Source organism: Leopardus geoffroyi, chromosome D2 (genome assembly GCF_018350155.1).
Source record: "Leopardus geoffroyi isolate Oge1 chromosome D2, O.geoffroyi_Oge1_pat1.0, whole genome shotgun sequence".
Classification (NCBI taxonomy): Eukaryota; Metazoa; Chordata; class Mammalia; order Carnivora; family Felidae; genus Leopardus; species Leopardus geoffroyi.
The window spans coordinates 31,344,381-31,359,588 of record NC_059334.1 but is presented as its reverse complement, the minus strand read 5'-3'; the positions used below and the strand labels follow the sequence as shown (position 1 = coordinate 31,359,588).

Sequence of the window (15,208 nt, the reverse complement as noted above, 5' to 3'; positions counted from 1 at the left end):
TCTGAGGCCGAGCCTCTATGTTCAGTGAATGTTCAGCTTCTTCCTCGGTCCCTGTGTCGGGCAGTTGTGGGTTTCTTTCTAGAGCACAGGAACCCTGGAGGGGCTGTGGTGTGATGAGACCCCTGTCAACACCCCCCCACCCCCGTGACACAGAAGGTAGGGCAGGTACAACCTACCTCCACTCCTGGGTCTCCCTTCTCCCCGGGCTCTCCTTTCTCCCCCTGTGGGCACAAAACACCATGGTGTGGATGCCGGCCCTCAGGGAGGCTGGCACACGAATACCCTCAAATGTGTGACAAACCAACCAGCACTAGACTAGGCCTAGGTGTGACCGGGGGACATCTCGGAGGCTGAGGAGGCAGTCAGCCTGATGGACGATGCCCCGGCAAGGGCCCTGAGATCGTGGTCTTCAAGACTCTGCGGTCCCATGGGGCGCCTGGGTGGCTCAGTCGGTCGAGCGTCGGACTTGGACTCAGGTCACAATCTCACGGTCTGTGGGTTCGAGCCCCACGTTGGGATTCTCTGCCCCTCCCCTGCCCATGCCCTGTCCCTCAAAAATAAACATCAAGAAAAAAAAAAAGACTCTATGGTTCCATCCCACTGGAGGAGAGGCCGATGCTGTGCGTGGATGCTGCCGTGCACAGACCCTACAGTGACCCGAGACCTGTTTCTTTTTTTTTTTTTTTTTCCAATGTTTTATTTTATTTTTGGGACAGAGAGAGACAGAGCATGAACGGGGGAGGGGCAGAGAGAGAGGGAGACACAGAATCGGAAACAGGCTCCAGGCTCTGAGCCATCAGCCCAGAGCCTGACGCGGGGCACGAACCCACGGACCGCGAGATCGTGACCTGGCTGAAGTCGGACGCTTAACCGACTGCGCCATCCAGGCGCCCCCCGAGACCTGTTTCTAACCAACAGAATATGGCACCTGGCAAAGGTGATGGGATGTCCCTCCTGTGGTTATGTTACAAGTTCACGGTACAAACTGTAACATACACATGTTAAGGTTATGTTAGAAATATGTTACACACACACACACACACACACACACACAGCTCTGTTGGAAGCAGGCACTGAGAGACTCCTGCCGGCCCTGACCTTGAAGAAGCAAGCTGCTCTAATGTGAACTGTCTGTCACGGGGAACAGCCCGCATTGGCAGCCTGGAGTAGCTGAGGGACGCGGCCCTACTATGGCAAGGCACGTGGTCCTACTATGGCATGCATCATGCCAACAGCAGTGAGCTTGGATGAGGACCTGGGTGAGAACAGAGACCAATAGCCTGACCGCAGCCTCGTGAGGGCCCGGGCAGAAGACCCGGTGGCCTAAACGCCTGACCCACAGACACTCTGAGGTCACAGGTGTGCGCTGTCTTAAGCGGCTGAACTTGTGATTTGTAACGCAGCTGCAGAAATGAATATGGCTCTGGGAACAGAGCAAGGGCCCGTGGTGGGAGGGCGACGAGGAAGCTCCCACACCACATCCAGGAGCAGGTCCCCCGCTCCACACTGGAGGGGACACGTCAGGAGGCCGTGAGCTGTCCCCCTGTCCCATCTAGGTGGGGCAGCCCCAGTTAGTGGCTCCCGAGGGACTCCTGCGTTGGGTCAGAGGTGGGGCGGGTTGACCTCTGAGGTTCTTTATACTTCTAAGAGGAGAATTCTGAGTCTAAGATTCTAGCGCCTTTGAACCAGGCTGGTGCCTGAAGGCAGGGGTCGCCGTGCCATGAGCGGAGGAAGTGGGAACCACTGTTCACCCTCCAGTCAGTACCCTGCACGGAGTAGCCGCTCATCAAGTGAACACGCCCGTCCCCCACTGAGGCCAGCCAGGCGGGCGGGGGTTAATGCAGCGTCGTTATAGCGCCGGGCATCGGCTGGGCTGGTGACCACAGCGAGGGCGCCCCTGCTCGCATGCCCTCGTCCACAGCTGCCTGCTGACAACCTTGATACCCTGCCCTCTCGCCTTACTGTAAATCCCGGGAGCCCGATCGGGCCAGGCAATCCTGTTGTTCCGGGTCTCCCTTGGCCACCTGGTTCTCCTTTCTCCCCAGTTGGGCCGTCTAGACCCTACAGATCGACAAAGATTTCTGTTAGTCAAGAGCAAGGTCATCAAGTGAGCCTCTGCGACCAACCGTGGCATGCACACATGGCTCCCTTCCTCCAAGGGCAGGTGTCTAGGATGGTGCCCATTTCACAGATAAAAACCACTGAGGCCCAGAGAAGACTCCCAGGTCAAGTCGGCAGCCTGGCTGGACTGGGTACCGTCCTTTCTTTGTACCTGCAGCCTCTCCGGGGTATCCGGCTTCCGCATACTTTCCAAAGAGGCACATTTACACCTACGACTTCATCGCCTTCCCAACAACCCAGTGAAGGGTCCAGGGGAAGCATTCTTATCCCCATTTTAGAGATGACAGAACAGGACCAGTTCTCCTGAGATAGGAAACTGGCCTTCATAAAAGAAAAGGGGGGCTTGAAGGGAAACCCAGCTGAGTCTCCTGCCCCCACTTCCTGGCTGCAGGTCTCCGGCCCAGGCCGCGGCGGGGACCCTGAGGAAGCCATGCTGGGGTGGCACACTGTGCAGGCATACACGTGTCACAAGGTAGGGTCCCGGCCGGCCCAGCACTCACCGGTGGGCCTGCTTGCCCCGACTCCCCTTTCTCCCCCTTTTCTCCTGGGCTCCCCACGTGTCCGTCTTCACCCTTCATTCCTGTGGGCCCAGCCTTTCCTGGGGGGCCTTGGGGACCGGGAGGGCCCACGTCGCCTGGTTTGCCTCGAGGTCCCTTTAGAAAATATCAGCAATACTTATTATATACACTAATGGAAAAAAGAGAGAGAGAGAGAGAAAGAACAGGAAAGAACGGGAGGTCCAAAGGATGTGGCTCTTCAGTGCTTGACTGGCCCAGGCGAAGAGCCTGTCCACTTTCCCTGGGAATTCTAGAAACTTCCAGCCCAGCCCAGCCGGGTCTTCCTGGCTCCTCTGGGGCCGGCAGTGTGGGGCTCAGGCTTGCGTAGGGTTGGCCCCCACCTCCCCTACTCTCTTCCCCACAAGGCTCACACCTGGGCTTCTTCCAGAGCCTTCTGTCCCCCCTCCCGGTCCCCCTGCCAGCCCAGGTCAAGGTCCATCTTCGGAGGCTTGTCTGGGAGTGTCTGTTCTTACCTTTTCCCCATCGTGTCCTGGAGGGCCTGGAAGTCCAATCTCCCCCTGTGGCCAGGACAACTAAAGGTCACTCTCAGAGCAGAGACGAATGATAACTGTCATTTATGGGGCGCTCCCTATGTGCCAGGGTCCCCCAGAGGTATGTACTTGTACTGCCTCCATTTCCAGGTGAGGACCCCAGGGCAGAGGTGCGTGCCCAAGGCCTGTGGTCTGTGCAGAGTGGAGCTAGGTCCGAGTCCGGGCCTCCTGGCCCCACAGGCCACATTTTGGCCACCACCTTGTGTCCTGCCACTGGGGGCCCTGGGTACTCCCTGGGGGGCTGTTGTCTCCCAGTGCCCCCCAACCCAGCCCTCCTGTCCCGCCTGCCCCAGGGGGAGCTCTCTGTATCTTCACGTCAACCCAAGCCTCTTCTTTAGGTCAGGGAGGGAGATAAAGGAGGCCTGGTCTCTGTCTTTGAGGCCAGTAAACAACGAGCCACGTCTCCAAGGCAAAATGAGGCTATGAGGGGAGCAGAGAGGAAAGGGCAGTGAATTCTGCCTGGTAGATCAGGGGAGGCTTCAAGGAGGAGGTGGCCTTTGAGTCGGGCTCACACTATGAGGAGTGGGAAAGGTAGGGGAAGAGGGGAAGGAGCTTCAGGGCAGGGGCCCTCATGAGCAGAGGACAGAGGGGCACACGTGCAGGGTCTTCTGAGAAAGTCACAGGGGTGAGGCAGAATATAAAAGAGCAAAGGCAGGGAGTGAGGGAAGAGGGAGATCGGGGAGGAGCTTAAGTGCCACGTTGCCTGATGGGTGGGTTGGGGGTCCCCACATGGTTTTGCCTGGAGCATGGCTTGTCTAGACCCAGGCTCCAGCACATCAAAGGAGCCTGTGGATTACAGGAGCCCAAGTCAGGCAGCAGAGCCGATGTGGCCGGTGTGGGGGTGGCTGCGATGTGGGCAAGGTAGGGCCTGGGGTGCCTGGGAGCAGCGGGAGGAGTCACAGGCCAAGTTGCCATGGTGGCTCTGCAGGGAACACTAGAGGGTCACCCATTGGCTTCCGCACTCAGGGACACACGCAGTGCCTCTGCGGGGCCCGCCCCCCGACCTTGTCAAGACAAGTGTTACCTTCTGGCCTGGGATCCCTGGGGCTCCGGGTGGGCCGATTTGCCCGGGAAGACCAGGGGGCCCCTAGGAAAGAAAAGAAAGACCCGTGGAGGAACTTTCCAACCAAGGAGGGGTGGCCTGTTGCCAGAGGGGTGTGTGCGGAGGCTGGTTTCCGGAGATCAATCATTTTCAAACATTTCATCCTTTTTGCAAAGGAAACAGTATGGGGTTCCCACTGTGTAAGGCAGGTGAGCCCTGAGTGCGTCTGGATTAGAGTGATGCTCCCCCTCCCCACTGACCTAGAGCCACGCCTAACAGCCTCTCCCTCTTCTCCCTCTGAACACCCCTGGGGGCTCCTGGGCTCCAAGAACATGATTCTGACCTCTCCTGACAGGGCCTTAAAAATGCCTCCAGGAAACAGTCCAAATAGCCATCAGCAGGTGAAGGTCTGCGACGCCCATACAATGAAATATTACTTAGCAGTAAAAAAGGAAGCAGGCACTGGTTCCTGCCAGGCCACGGATGAAACCCAGACACATTATGCTGAGTAAAAGAAGCCAGACACAGACGAGAATACGGTGTGATTCCATTCAAATGACACTCCAAGAAAGGCAGGTGTAATCTACTGTGACAGAAAGCAGATCCGTGGTGCCCCGGGGCTGAGGGTCGGTGTGGGATTGACGCCTGAGGCACATAAAAGAACTTTCTGGAGTGCCTGGGGTGGAGGATACATGGGTATGTGCATTCGTCAAAGCTTATCCAACTTTACCCAAAAGTGGGTACGTTTTATTGTAACTTATACTTTGAGGTTGATTTAAAAATTTTTTTTTTCAACGTTTATTTATTTTTGGGACAGAGAGAGACAGAGCATGAACGGGAGAGGGGCAGAGAGAGAGGGAGACACAGAATCGGAAACAGGCTCCAGGCTCTGAGCCATCAGCCCAGAGCCCGACGCGGGGCTCGAACTCGCGGACCGCGAGATCGTGACCTGGCTGAAGCCGGACGCTTAACCGACTGCGCCACCCAGGCGCCCCACTTTGAGGTTGATTTTAAAAGAACCAAGAATTCCATAAAAGTTCTGCTCCGAATACTACTTCAAATAATATATGTTAATGTTCCCAAACGAAGCTCATCGATTCCAGAATCGTGTGATATTAATACCCACCTCCGGGGTCAGGGGATGCCGTGCCTGGTGCTTGATTCTGGATCTGTACACCCCCTAGGCCTTCTGTGGCACGTGGCCGTGAAAAATAGTAAGTGAAATGAAATCCCAATAGTTGGAGAACTTTGTGATCTCCTTTCTTCTCTCCACATGCAACTTAAACCTCGGGGTGCTTGTGTTAACCATAAATATTCACCACAAAAATGCACGGGCCTGTCACTGGTAGGTGCACAAGTAAAACCCGGGCTTGGAATTCTCTGGCTTTCTGAGTGCAGAAAATGAAATTGATTCCTAGGGAAGGTGAAAATGCGGAGGTTGAGTTGCTACTGATTTTTTAGGGTTACGGATTTTATTGGCTGAAGGCTGAGGAAAAACGCGAAGCCTAAAAGCATCCTCCTTGGGGCACCCGGGTGGCTCAGTCGGTTAAGCGTCGGACTCTTGATCTCGGCTCAGGTCATGATCTCACGGTTCGTAAGATCGAGCCCCGAGTCGGGCTCTGCACTGACGGTGTGGAGCCTGCTTGGGATTCTCTCTCCCTCTCTCTCTGCCCCTCCCCTGCTCGCACTCTCTCTCTCTCTCTCTCTCAAAATAAATAAATAAACTTAAAAAAGAGCAGCCTCCTCTCTACCTCCATCTCCTTGACACAGCTTTATGGAGAAGCATAGGAGCACGCAGTGGAATCGGCTTTCCAGAACAATCGGGACCCCGGGTGGGGGAGGCTCCTGAGACCCCCCTGCTCGGGCTCCCCTCACCCTCTGCCCCAGCACTTCACGGTCGGTCCAAGCCCAGCTGCCTAGCACCTGCTTTCTGGAAGCTAGACCTCAAGTCCTTGCCCTCCCCTGGCCCCCAGCCCCCAGCCCTCAGCCCTGTACCCCACAGAAAGGGGAAGACTTACCATCAAGGCCAGCGTTCGGATCTCCTGAAAACCAAAGCCATGCAATCAGTTGAAGAACAAGTCCAGAGCCATCTGGAGGCACCCCTTGGCCCAGGCAACGTGGGAGCTGGGCCTCCCCTTAGGAGCACAGTAGGGGTAGGCCCTGCTGGTGGGCCCCGTGCTTCCCAACCCACACCACCCCACCTCTCGCGCTGGGCAGACAAGTCCCTACACCTCACCAAATGCTGCTCTGAGGCTCTCCCACAACAAACTCAGTCAAGTCCCGAAAGGGACCGCAGACTTCCCTTCACTTTGCCAAAGCAGGAGGGCACAGCACATCTCTTAGTCTCTCTAATCACCGACTGGGACTCTCCCTTGTTCTTTCCTCTTCCCCCAGAGCCCAGATTTCCAGCCTCCGACGTGCTTCCTCGTAAACAAGGGAGCCCCTCAAGATACGGAACCGTATAGGAAGATACGGAGCCACTCAAGAAATCAGAGGGACAGCGCTGGCATGAAATCAGGATTATGCACCTTCCAGATGGATTCACAGACGTACTTTCTTCTGAGCGGTGGTTCTCAACCCCGGGGGTGAGGTTTGGCCCCCAGGGGACTTTTGGGAATGTCTGGAGACATATTTTGGTTGTCACAACGGGGGGAGGGGTGCTACCGGCATCTAGTGGTCAATCACCCTGCAACGTGCAGGGCACCCCTCCCCCACAACTCCCAACGAGCATGCTCTAGCCATTCATGGCAATGCCCTGCTTCAAAGGGTGGGTACCATATGAACTTGAAACGTGATTAAATAGACACGCAAAGGAGATCTGTTTCAGAAAGACAGATTCTACCATGTGAAAGGGCTATTGAAGAAACGGGGCTCCAGAACCCTGGGTAGGTCAACATCCCACAGGGTGCCAGGATGCTCCAGTTACGGCTCTCAGTTCCCCAGAGCCAGGATAACCCGCCAGCCGGGCCACACCAAGGGCTGGGCCTCCCGGCTGCCAAACGAGGGAGGTGCATTTTCCTGGAGGCTGCAGGCAGAGGCCAAGGGACACAGAGCAAGGGGGCCTCTCTTCTGGAAGCTCTGCCCATTAGCCTGGCCTCAAGGACACTAACTGGGGGGGTGCTGGGGCGCTCCCTCATCAGGGCCGTGGTGCAGAGCCTTGGAGGCCCCCGGGCATCTCCAGATCTCTAGAGTCTGGGTTAGCCCCCACTCACCTGGAGAGCCTCGTTGATGTTCCCATTGTAGTCCACCATTTCTTTGCCTGGTTCCCCCTTGCTGCCCTGCAAGACAAACGTGGTCTCACCCCCGGCCCGGGCCCAGCAACCGCTGCCCGCTGTTAGACGGGATTGTAGCCAACACGGGTGATGCCTGGCTGCACACGGGTGAATCTAGAGCAACAGGATGGGGAGCCTGTCAGCGGGTTCCCAACACTGAGGCAGGGTGCCCAGAGGTTCCACGACGAACACAGAAGACTCTGTGCGACAGCTGGGGACTAGCCAGGCCTGGAGAAGACCGAGTCCAGTCACGGCTGCGGTCGCGAACCTCCTGCCACAATCTTTCCCTCCCTCTCCGTCAAGACCCAGAGTCCAGCCACCTCGTGCCGTGAGCCCAGGGAAGTGAGACGTCACACTGGGACTCTGGGCGAGAGACGCACGTACCTTGGGGCCAGCCGGTCCCTGTTCTCCGGCTGCTCCGGGCTCACCCTGTCGTACGACAAAGTTGGAGTGAGACGCAGTCAGGGCTGGGTACGAGAGAACCTGATGTCCCCAGAGGGGCCATCGTAAGGGTCCGTGGAGGGGCCGGGAGGCTCATCTCAGCTCAGGCCAAGAGGCTGCCAACGTCCCTGTGCATTAAAGTGCCGGCTCTACCCCTCCAGGAAGCGTCTCCACCCGAGGGCCCTCTTCTGTGCCTCCCAGCGCCTCTGGGCTCCGCTGCTTTTCACTGGAAGGACATTCTTTCTGTCCTGTGTTAGTTGTTAGGGACTCCACCTGTCTGCCTGGCCACCTCTCCCCAGCCCCTAAGTCAGCCACCTCCTTGGGTGCAGGGACCAGGCCCTTTGCTTCGCTGTATTTCCAATCAGCTCAAGGAGCAAGAGCTCAGTAACTTTTCGCCAATGGCCTGGGCGGTCGTAATTGCCACGGAAGGACCGTGGGTTCTTCCAGAGGCCTGAGTGTGAAAGCCCCAAACTGCAGGATGGAAAAAGGGAGTTCAGCGTAAGGGGAACACTCAACCTCCCTGGTGGGTGGGGTGGGGGTTGCTCCTGCTGGAAAGAGGGCAGAGCTATGGGGGAAGAAATGAAAACAAACCACACTTCCAACTGTTCTGGGACAACGTTAACATTCAAGACAGATTTCAAAAGTCAAGATACAAAGTAAAGAGAAAGGGACAACAGGCCCTTTAATGGAACTCAGCTCCTCGTGACCCTGCAGTGGGCCAGCTCATGGAGCGTTGAGTCACTGCCACCTGCAGGTAACCTGCCCCTTATCCCCCTGTCCCCACAGCATTTCAGTTGCTGAGCACCTGTGAGGGACGGGGCAGCACCGACCTGACCCTCCCACAGGAAGGAGCTGGAGAGGAGTGGGAGCCCCACCTTTACCAGCCACGTGGAAGCTCACAGAAGCAGAGGCTCTGGGAGGCTCCCTGGCCCAAGCGTGCACCCCCGAGGCAGCCTTTGCATGACTGCTGACTCGGGGGAAAGCTCTCCCCAGCCTACAGGAGTGATGGCCCCAGGAGTCACGGCCCATCAGCCTAGTGTCCTGGGGGTCCAGCTGTGGGAATGGCCGCCGTGATTCTTTCTCTCTCTGAGCTGCGGCCTGAGCTCCCAAGCTGCCCCTTGTCTCGGAACTGGGGGCCTCTGTACCTTGTCTCCTTGCCGTCCTGGGGGGCCGGCCTGGCCATCAACACCAGCTTCTCCCTGGGGAAGAGGAGAGACACGGGCTGAGGGTGTGCAGGGCAGCTCGGCCGGCTGCCTAAGGGGCCACATGAGGGCCTTGCTGTTGACGTTCTGGGTGTTGAGTGTCTTCGGATCTCCGTCAGTGTCTGCGCTGGCTTCTGCTAACTCACCTCCTTCTACTTCTCTGACTCCCACCCAGCCAACCTGGGTCTCACCTCCTCCTGGCAGCCTTCCCTGCCTACTCCCTTCCTCCTCTGAGTTCAGCACGGCCTTCTGGGGTCCATACCGCCCTGCCGGGCCCTCCTCATTTCTTGATTAACACACACAGGCCAGTTCTGTGGCAGCCCCCAGGTGTGGACCGCTGACCGCCCCTGGCTGCAGGGGGGCAGGTCACTTTGGAACCCGGGACACTTGGAAAGGCACAACTCATCAGGTCCTGCCTGGGAGGCAGAGGGGACCGAGAAGGCCCAGGGCATGTAGGGAGGGGCACCAGGAGGCCTAGGAGGGGAGGTGCAGAGAGAGATGGGAGGAGGCCCACTGGACATACTTCCCCTAGTCAGCATTTTGCCTGGACTTGGAAGGAGGACATAGGTTTGGGAGCAGCCTTCTATCTTTCCTCCTTTTTGTCCCAGGATGCAGGGATAGTCCCCAGCCATCCTTAACCCCAGGTCAAGACCCAAGACATGCCAGGTATCCACTCCTTGAGGGGTCGGTGGGACAGATTGGGACAGACTCCAGCCCCGGGGATCCCAGAGCCCAGGTGGCAGGGCCACCTTTGGCAAAGCTGGTGATCATGACAGGGCACGAGCCACAGGCAGGTGGGCATGTGGGGGTGGGCCCGAGACCCTTTCTGCCACTTCATCTCACCTGTCTATGGGCTTCCTTCTGCCCCCACCCCCTACACTGTATCCGTGTGAATTGTGAGTTTGTTTCTCCTGCTAGACTGTGAGCAAGTGGAGGGCAGATTCTCTGCAGCCTTGCAGCCCAGGCGGGGCCCTGCTCACAGCCACCCCTTGACAAACGTTGGTGGGATGAATGTGTGTGTTGTCTGAAATCGTGTCATGAGTCCTTTCCTTACAGGCCAAGAGAAAGAACGTCCCCATGTCCCTATGCTACTGGCATAAACCAAGTAGCACAAAAGGCACCTGCTTTGGGAAACCCAAATCTTACCGTTGCGTTTCCACCCAGTGCAAGGAGGGTGAGGGCTGTCCCATTTGCAGATGACCCCACTGCTGCTCCCCAGCCCCTTCCCCCCACCCCGTGTGCCAGAACCCGGTGGTGGAGCCCAGCTGATCCCTGATCTTGACTTATTCTGAGCCTGGGTGAGGGGCCTTTCTGTCTGTCCTAAAGGTTCTGTAGCCATCGGTTCCTGACTCAGTTATATCATAGCCATTTGGATCAATGGGACCATCTATCCGCCCTCTTGACTGTTTCCCTTGCATGGTCAAACAGTCACCACTTAGAATCAGGCCCTCGGTCCAAATTGCCTTTGTAGAATCCACTGGAAACCCCACGCATCTGGAGCATGAGAGAGGGCAAGGTGTCCAGGACAGGGTCCCCAAGAATGGGCTGAAGATAAAGGCCACAGACAGCATCCCCCTTGAGTGCTGATCCCACAGGGAAACTCACCTTTGGGCCTGGGGGCCCAGGTAGCCCTGGGGGGCCGGGCTCCCCTCTGCCCCCTCCAAAGGAGTTGCCAGCGTCGCCTTTTTCTCCCTGGGGGTGGAAGGGTGGGAGGATGGGAGGTAAGTTAACCATCACTGGGTCCGTCTAGCTCTGGAAGGAGGTGGCCGATCCCTGTCTTTTCCCCCCTCATGGTTCCACGGGGTGGAGATAGCAGACCACCCCTCGGTCCAGGCCGGGCCCAGAGGCCCTCAGAAGCCTGGCTTGGTCTTATGGGCCGTGGGATGTGAGCAGACAATGGAGCCAGCTACAGCAGGGGAACAGGTAGGGAGCTAAAACAGGAGACCCATTGTAACTTGGGTCTAGACTCTCAGAGTGTGTCCATGGACACTTCCTTCAGCGGGTGGGGAATATCTGGCATGTGAAAAAAGGAGTCCGGTGGCCAAAGGATGTCAGGAAAGGCAGAGTGAAATGCAGCAGGGCAGGCTCCTTCCCTGCAGGGTGCTCTGAGGCCCTGACGGGCTAGGGTGCCCCGTGCCATCCCAAGGGGCCTGTGTTATGCAGCTCTCCCCAAACGTATTTGACCTCTAGTCTTTTGTTTTAAGTGGACCGTCTGATGGATCTCACGTACTAGGGGGCGCATTTTCAGAGCTGGTGCAAAGAGATCGGACAAGGTCATAGCTACTGGTCTTTGCATATGGGCGGTGTTTTGTTTTGTTTTGTTTTGTTTTTTACCAATCAGGGCCTCCCACGTGGTACCCCACACAATCAGCTAGCTGCGTTGCAGCTGCTTTCCCCCAATCTGGGAGGGACACCTCCCGTGCCAGGGCCCGTGTGAATGGTCAGGTGCGGATGAACACCAAGGCCTTTACACGGAGCCCACCATTCAGAGCTTGCCAACACCCACCTTCTGCCCCAGGAGGCCGAGCAGCCCGGGGGAGCCTGCAGCCCCCTTTTCGCCCTGTGGAGGAAATGCAGACAGTGCAGGGTTAGGAACTGCTTCTCCAGGACAACCGGGAAGGCACCGGCCCCACCAGCATGGAGCTGAGGCTTTCTCTGTCCTGCTTCCCTCCCCCTCTGTGGGCCATTTCCTGAAAGACTCCATTTCCTGCCAGACCCCCATCTGCACCTGACTCCTCCCTTGGGCCACTTCATACTGGTGATGGCCTGCCTCCCTGGTCTCCTGTTCCCATACGGGCTGGGCCCTCATCATTCACGAAGCGACAGAGACCAAGAGCACTTAGCCCCTTTTGGGGTCTCCTGGGGACAGGTGAACGGTTTAGAAGGCCGGTAGTCGGGGAAGCTCTTTTAAGCACTCTGCTCTTTTCATTTTTTAATTTTTTTTTTTTCAACGTTTATTTATTTTTGGGACAGAGAGAGACAGAGCATGAACGAGGGAGGGGCAGAGAGAGAGGGAGACACAGAATCGGAAACAGGCTCCAGGCTCTAAGCCATCAGCCCAGAGCCCGACGCGGGGCTCGAACTCACGGACCGCGAGATCGTGACCTGGCTGAAGTCGGACGCTTAACCGACTGCGCCACTCAGGCGCCCCTCTTTTCATTTTTTAAAACGTCCAGCATTCAGAGCTCCCTGGTCTCTGCCTCCCTCCTCCCTGCTTCCAGGGAAGACAAAAACCATCTAACCATATTTTGAGAAGTTTGCTTCCCGTTAATGGGTTGACTCGCGTCCTCCCCAAATTCGTATGTTGACGTTCCAACTGCCAGTATCTCAGAACGTGACCCTCTTGGGAAATAGTGCCATCAGAGATGCAATTAGCCAAGCTAGGAGAGTCATACTGGAGTGAGGTGGGCCCCTAATCCGTACGACTGGTGTCCTTGCAAGAGGGGAAGTTTGGACACGGACATGCATACAGGAAGAACACCATGTCAGGATAAGGCAGAGACCGGGGTGATAATTCTCCACGCCAGGGAACACCAAGGCTGCCGGCAAACCAACAGAAAGGAGGGAGGGACAGAGCAGACCCTCCTTCACCACCTGCAGGAGCAGTGAGCCCTGCTGACTCCTCGATCTCAGACTTCCGGGCTGCAGCACTGCGGGACAGTGACTTTCTGTGGTTTGAGCCAAATAGTCTGTGGTCCTTTGTCAGGGCGGCTCTAGCAGACTAACACCCCTCGCTAAGCATCTTCTTCCGCCACGAAGAACTCTTCCCATGACACGCGTCACAGGGCCCTGCTCTCGCTGCGCAGGTGAAGCGGCACCGTGGCTATGCGGGACCCCCCGCGGTCTCAGTGACAGAGCCAGGGCGGGCCCCCCGGGCGGGCCCCCCCCCCCCGCGTCCGCCGAAGCTCCGCCTTCTACACCATGGAGACGGCACTTTGCGCCCACAGAGTGTCTCCTATGGGGAGAGCACCCCCAAAAGAACCCCTGCAGGCCAACGCTAGAGGGCGCGTTCTCCACAGCCCCGTGGCTGCTGGTTCTCCTAGGTAATAATACACACTGAGGGCCCCGGGGGTCATAATTCGCCAGGTGTCTCGATGGTTTTTGCCGCTGGAGCCACAGAAGATGCTGCACCAAGTCTTCAGGTGGCCTCCCCTTGCCACCTGACCGTGCATAGAAGCTGAGTGACAAAATAGCCTGAAGCTGCTCCAGGGAGGAGAGGAATGCGGGGTAAGGGCCCATGTGCTGGGAGGGAAGGGAGTCCTGGGGCCCCAGCAGGCCCTGCTTTGCCTGGGCCGTGCCTGGGATGTGCCTTTACTGGGGTCTGCCCTGCCACAGGCCGAGTCTGAAGGGAAATGATACAGGTGCTGCCCCACGAGGTCCTGGGGGATGGAAGGGGGGGAAGGCCTTCCTTCTGCTGGTCTTTCCTCCTGGGTCACCAACACTTTCAAGGAGGGAGGGTGTGTTCCCGAGTGCAGGATTTCTGAAGCTTTGCCGGGCCATCCCGGCACTCCCTCTTTCTGGGGACACATGCACCCCCCCCAGCACACCGCAGGCAGCACACCAGCCATGGGGGTGGGGCAGGGAGTGGGAGACCAGCAGAGGCCAGGATGAAGGGGACACACACTCAAAGACACAATATCCTACCCTCTGCCCCCTCTTCCCCGGCAAACCTGGGGGCCCTGGCTTCCCTGCTGCTCCTGGGTCTCCCTTTGGGGTAAGAAGAGAAAGTCACTGATAAGAGGATGGGGGTGGTGAGGGGTATGGTGGACAGTGATCATAAACCAGTGTTTCCAGAATACTAGTCCCATAAGATGTTCCTCTTAAAAAAAAGGATGATCTAGTCAAAAGAAAGTTTGGAAAATGCTGCACCAGAAATTACAGTTTTAGAGCTTCCCAACACACATACGGCATCTTAAAGGTTCTGAGAAGGCCTGCAGTAAAGCAACCTGTGAAATAGTTTTTACATCTGTATTTCCCAAACATATTTGACCATGGAAGCTTTTTTCACGTTACGTCTCTTACAGTCCCAGACAAGCGAGACAGAGCCCTGCAGGCACAGGGGACAAGAGTTACTGCCTGCTGGAGCTGGTGTGTAGGCAAGCTATCCGAGCTTCCCAGACCAGAATGCAGGGAGTGGGAGGCAATCAGTGACCAGCAGGCCCCTCCTGGGGGGGGGGGGCGTCCTCCACTCAGCCAGGTCCCCAGCTCCGGGTCAGCCTCAGGGGGACCAGGAGCATAACAACAGCAGCCACTGTCACCTCCACCCCATGCTTGATGCTCCGTGCAGCCCAGAACATTCCCTCTGTATCAGTACCTTGGCTCCTGGGGTCCCCGGCTCACCCTGTGTGGAAAAAAAAAGAAGACTCAGGTAAAGAGATGAGGGAGAGAGAGAGAGAGAGCAAGCTAGTGTAGGAGCCATTAAGCAAAGGTGTTCATGGGGTAGGTGAAGCCTCTGGCCAGCCCACGGCTTTCCTCTGCCTAGGCCTCAGGTCCCAGGCCAAAGGAGGCCTCCCGGACGATTCCGTACCCTTCCCCTCGGTGGGGATGTGGCAATGTGAATGCCAGAGAGGCACCCCAGTGGAGGGAGGGGAAGGAACGGGCGTTGGCTTTGGACCAGGTGCTCCCTGTGGGTGGACCTGCCGGGAGGTCCACACTTGTGCTTCGGGTGGGGTTCGGGAGAAGGTCTCCTGTTCCCTGCTCTGAAGCTTGGCAAGCACACAGCTGCTGAATTCTGAGGGACGAAGGAAAGCGCTGGGTTCCCTTGCACGCCGGCAGGGGGGTGAGACCTTTAGTTGAGGCTGGGAAACCTTCGCTAGTGACTTTGCAAGGCTTAGTTAAGCCTCTCTTGCTCAAGTTGTGCATAAGGGCCTAAATGTGGCCTTAAGAGAAGTGTTTCTGAATCCTGTCTGCCCCCCTCCTTGGTCCAGCGGCCACCCCACTGAGTCCCTGCAGGCCCGATTCTGTCTTCCTCTCTCCTTTCCCCCCCATCCTGCCCCTTGGGTGTTGAGCGACAACGTTCCAC

At 57.3% G+C, this 15,208-nt stretch overlaps 1 protein-coding gene across 27 annotated transcripts in view; it reads right to left on the bottom strand.

Moving 5' to 3' along the window:
- The window catches only part of COL13A1 (collagen type XIII alpha 1 chain), a 148,949-nt gene that overhangs the window by 24,147 nt on the left and 109,594 nt on the right, over window positions 1-15,208 (bottom strand). For 22 of the 27 annotated variants that reach the window (XR_006701506.1, XR_006701508.1, XR_006701507.1 and 19 more), the window contains 12 exons: window positions 14,501-14,527; window positions 11,693-11,746; window positions 10,792-10,878; window positions 9,130-9,183; window positions 7,928-7,972; window positions 7,484-7,549; window positions 6,290-6,313; window positions 4,254-4,316; window positions 3,152-3,196; window positions 2,622-2,774; window positions 1,963-2,061; window positions 177-221 (listed from right to left, as the gene is read on the bottom strand). Coding sequence is in view for 23 of the 27 variants with exons in the window: in XM_045437663.1 (XP_045293619.1) it covers window positions 177-221; window positions 1,963-2,061; window positions 2,622-2,774; window positions 3,152-3,196; window positions 4,254-4,316; window positions 6,290-6,313; window positions 7,484-7,549; window positions 7,928-7,972; window positions 9,130-9,183; window positions 10,792-10,878; window positions 11,693-11,746; window positions 14,501-14,527 (762 nt within the window). In the remaining 4 variants the exon portion in view is untranslated. The remainder of the gene's footprint in view (window positions 1-176; window positions 222-1,962; window positions 2,062-2,621; window positions 2,775-3,151; window positions 3,197-4,253; window positions 4,317-6,289; window positions 6,314-7,483; window positions 7,550-7,927; window positions 7,973-9,129; window positions 9,184-10,791; window positions 10,879-11,692; window positions 11,747-14,500; window positions 14,528-15,208) is intronic. The other 5 variants (XM_045437673.1, XM_045437674.1, XM_045437675.1 and 2 more) reach the window with 2 other exon arrangements.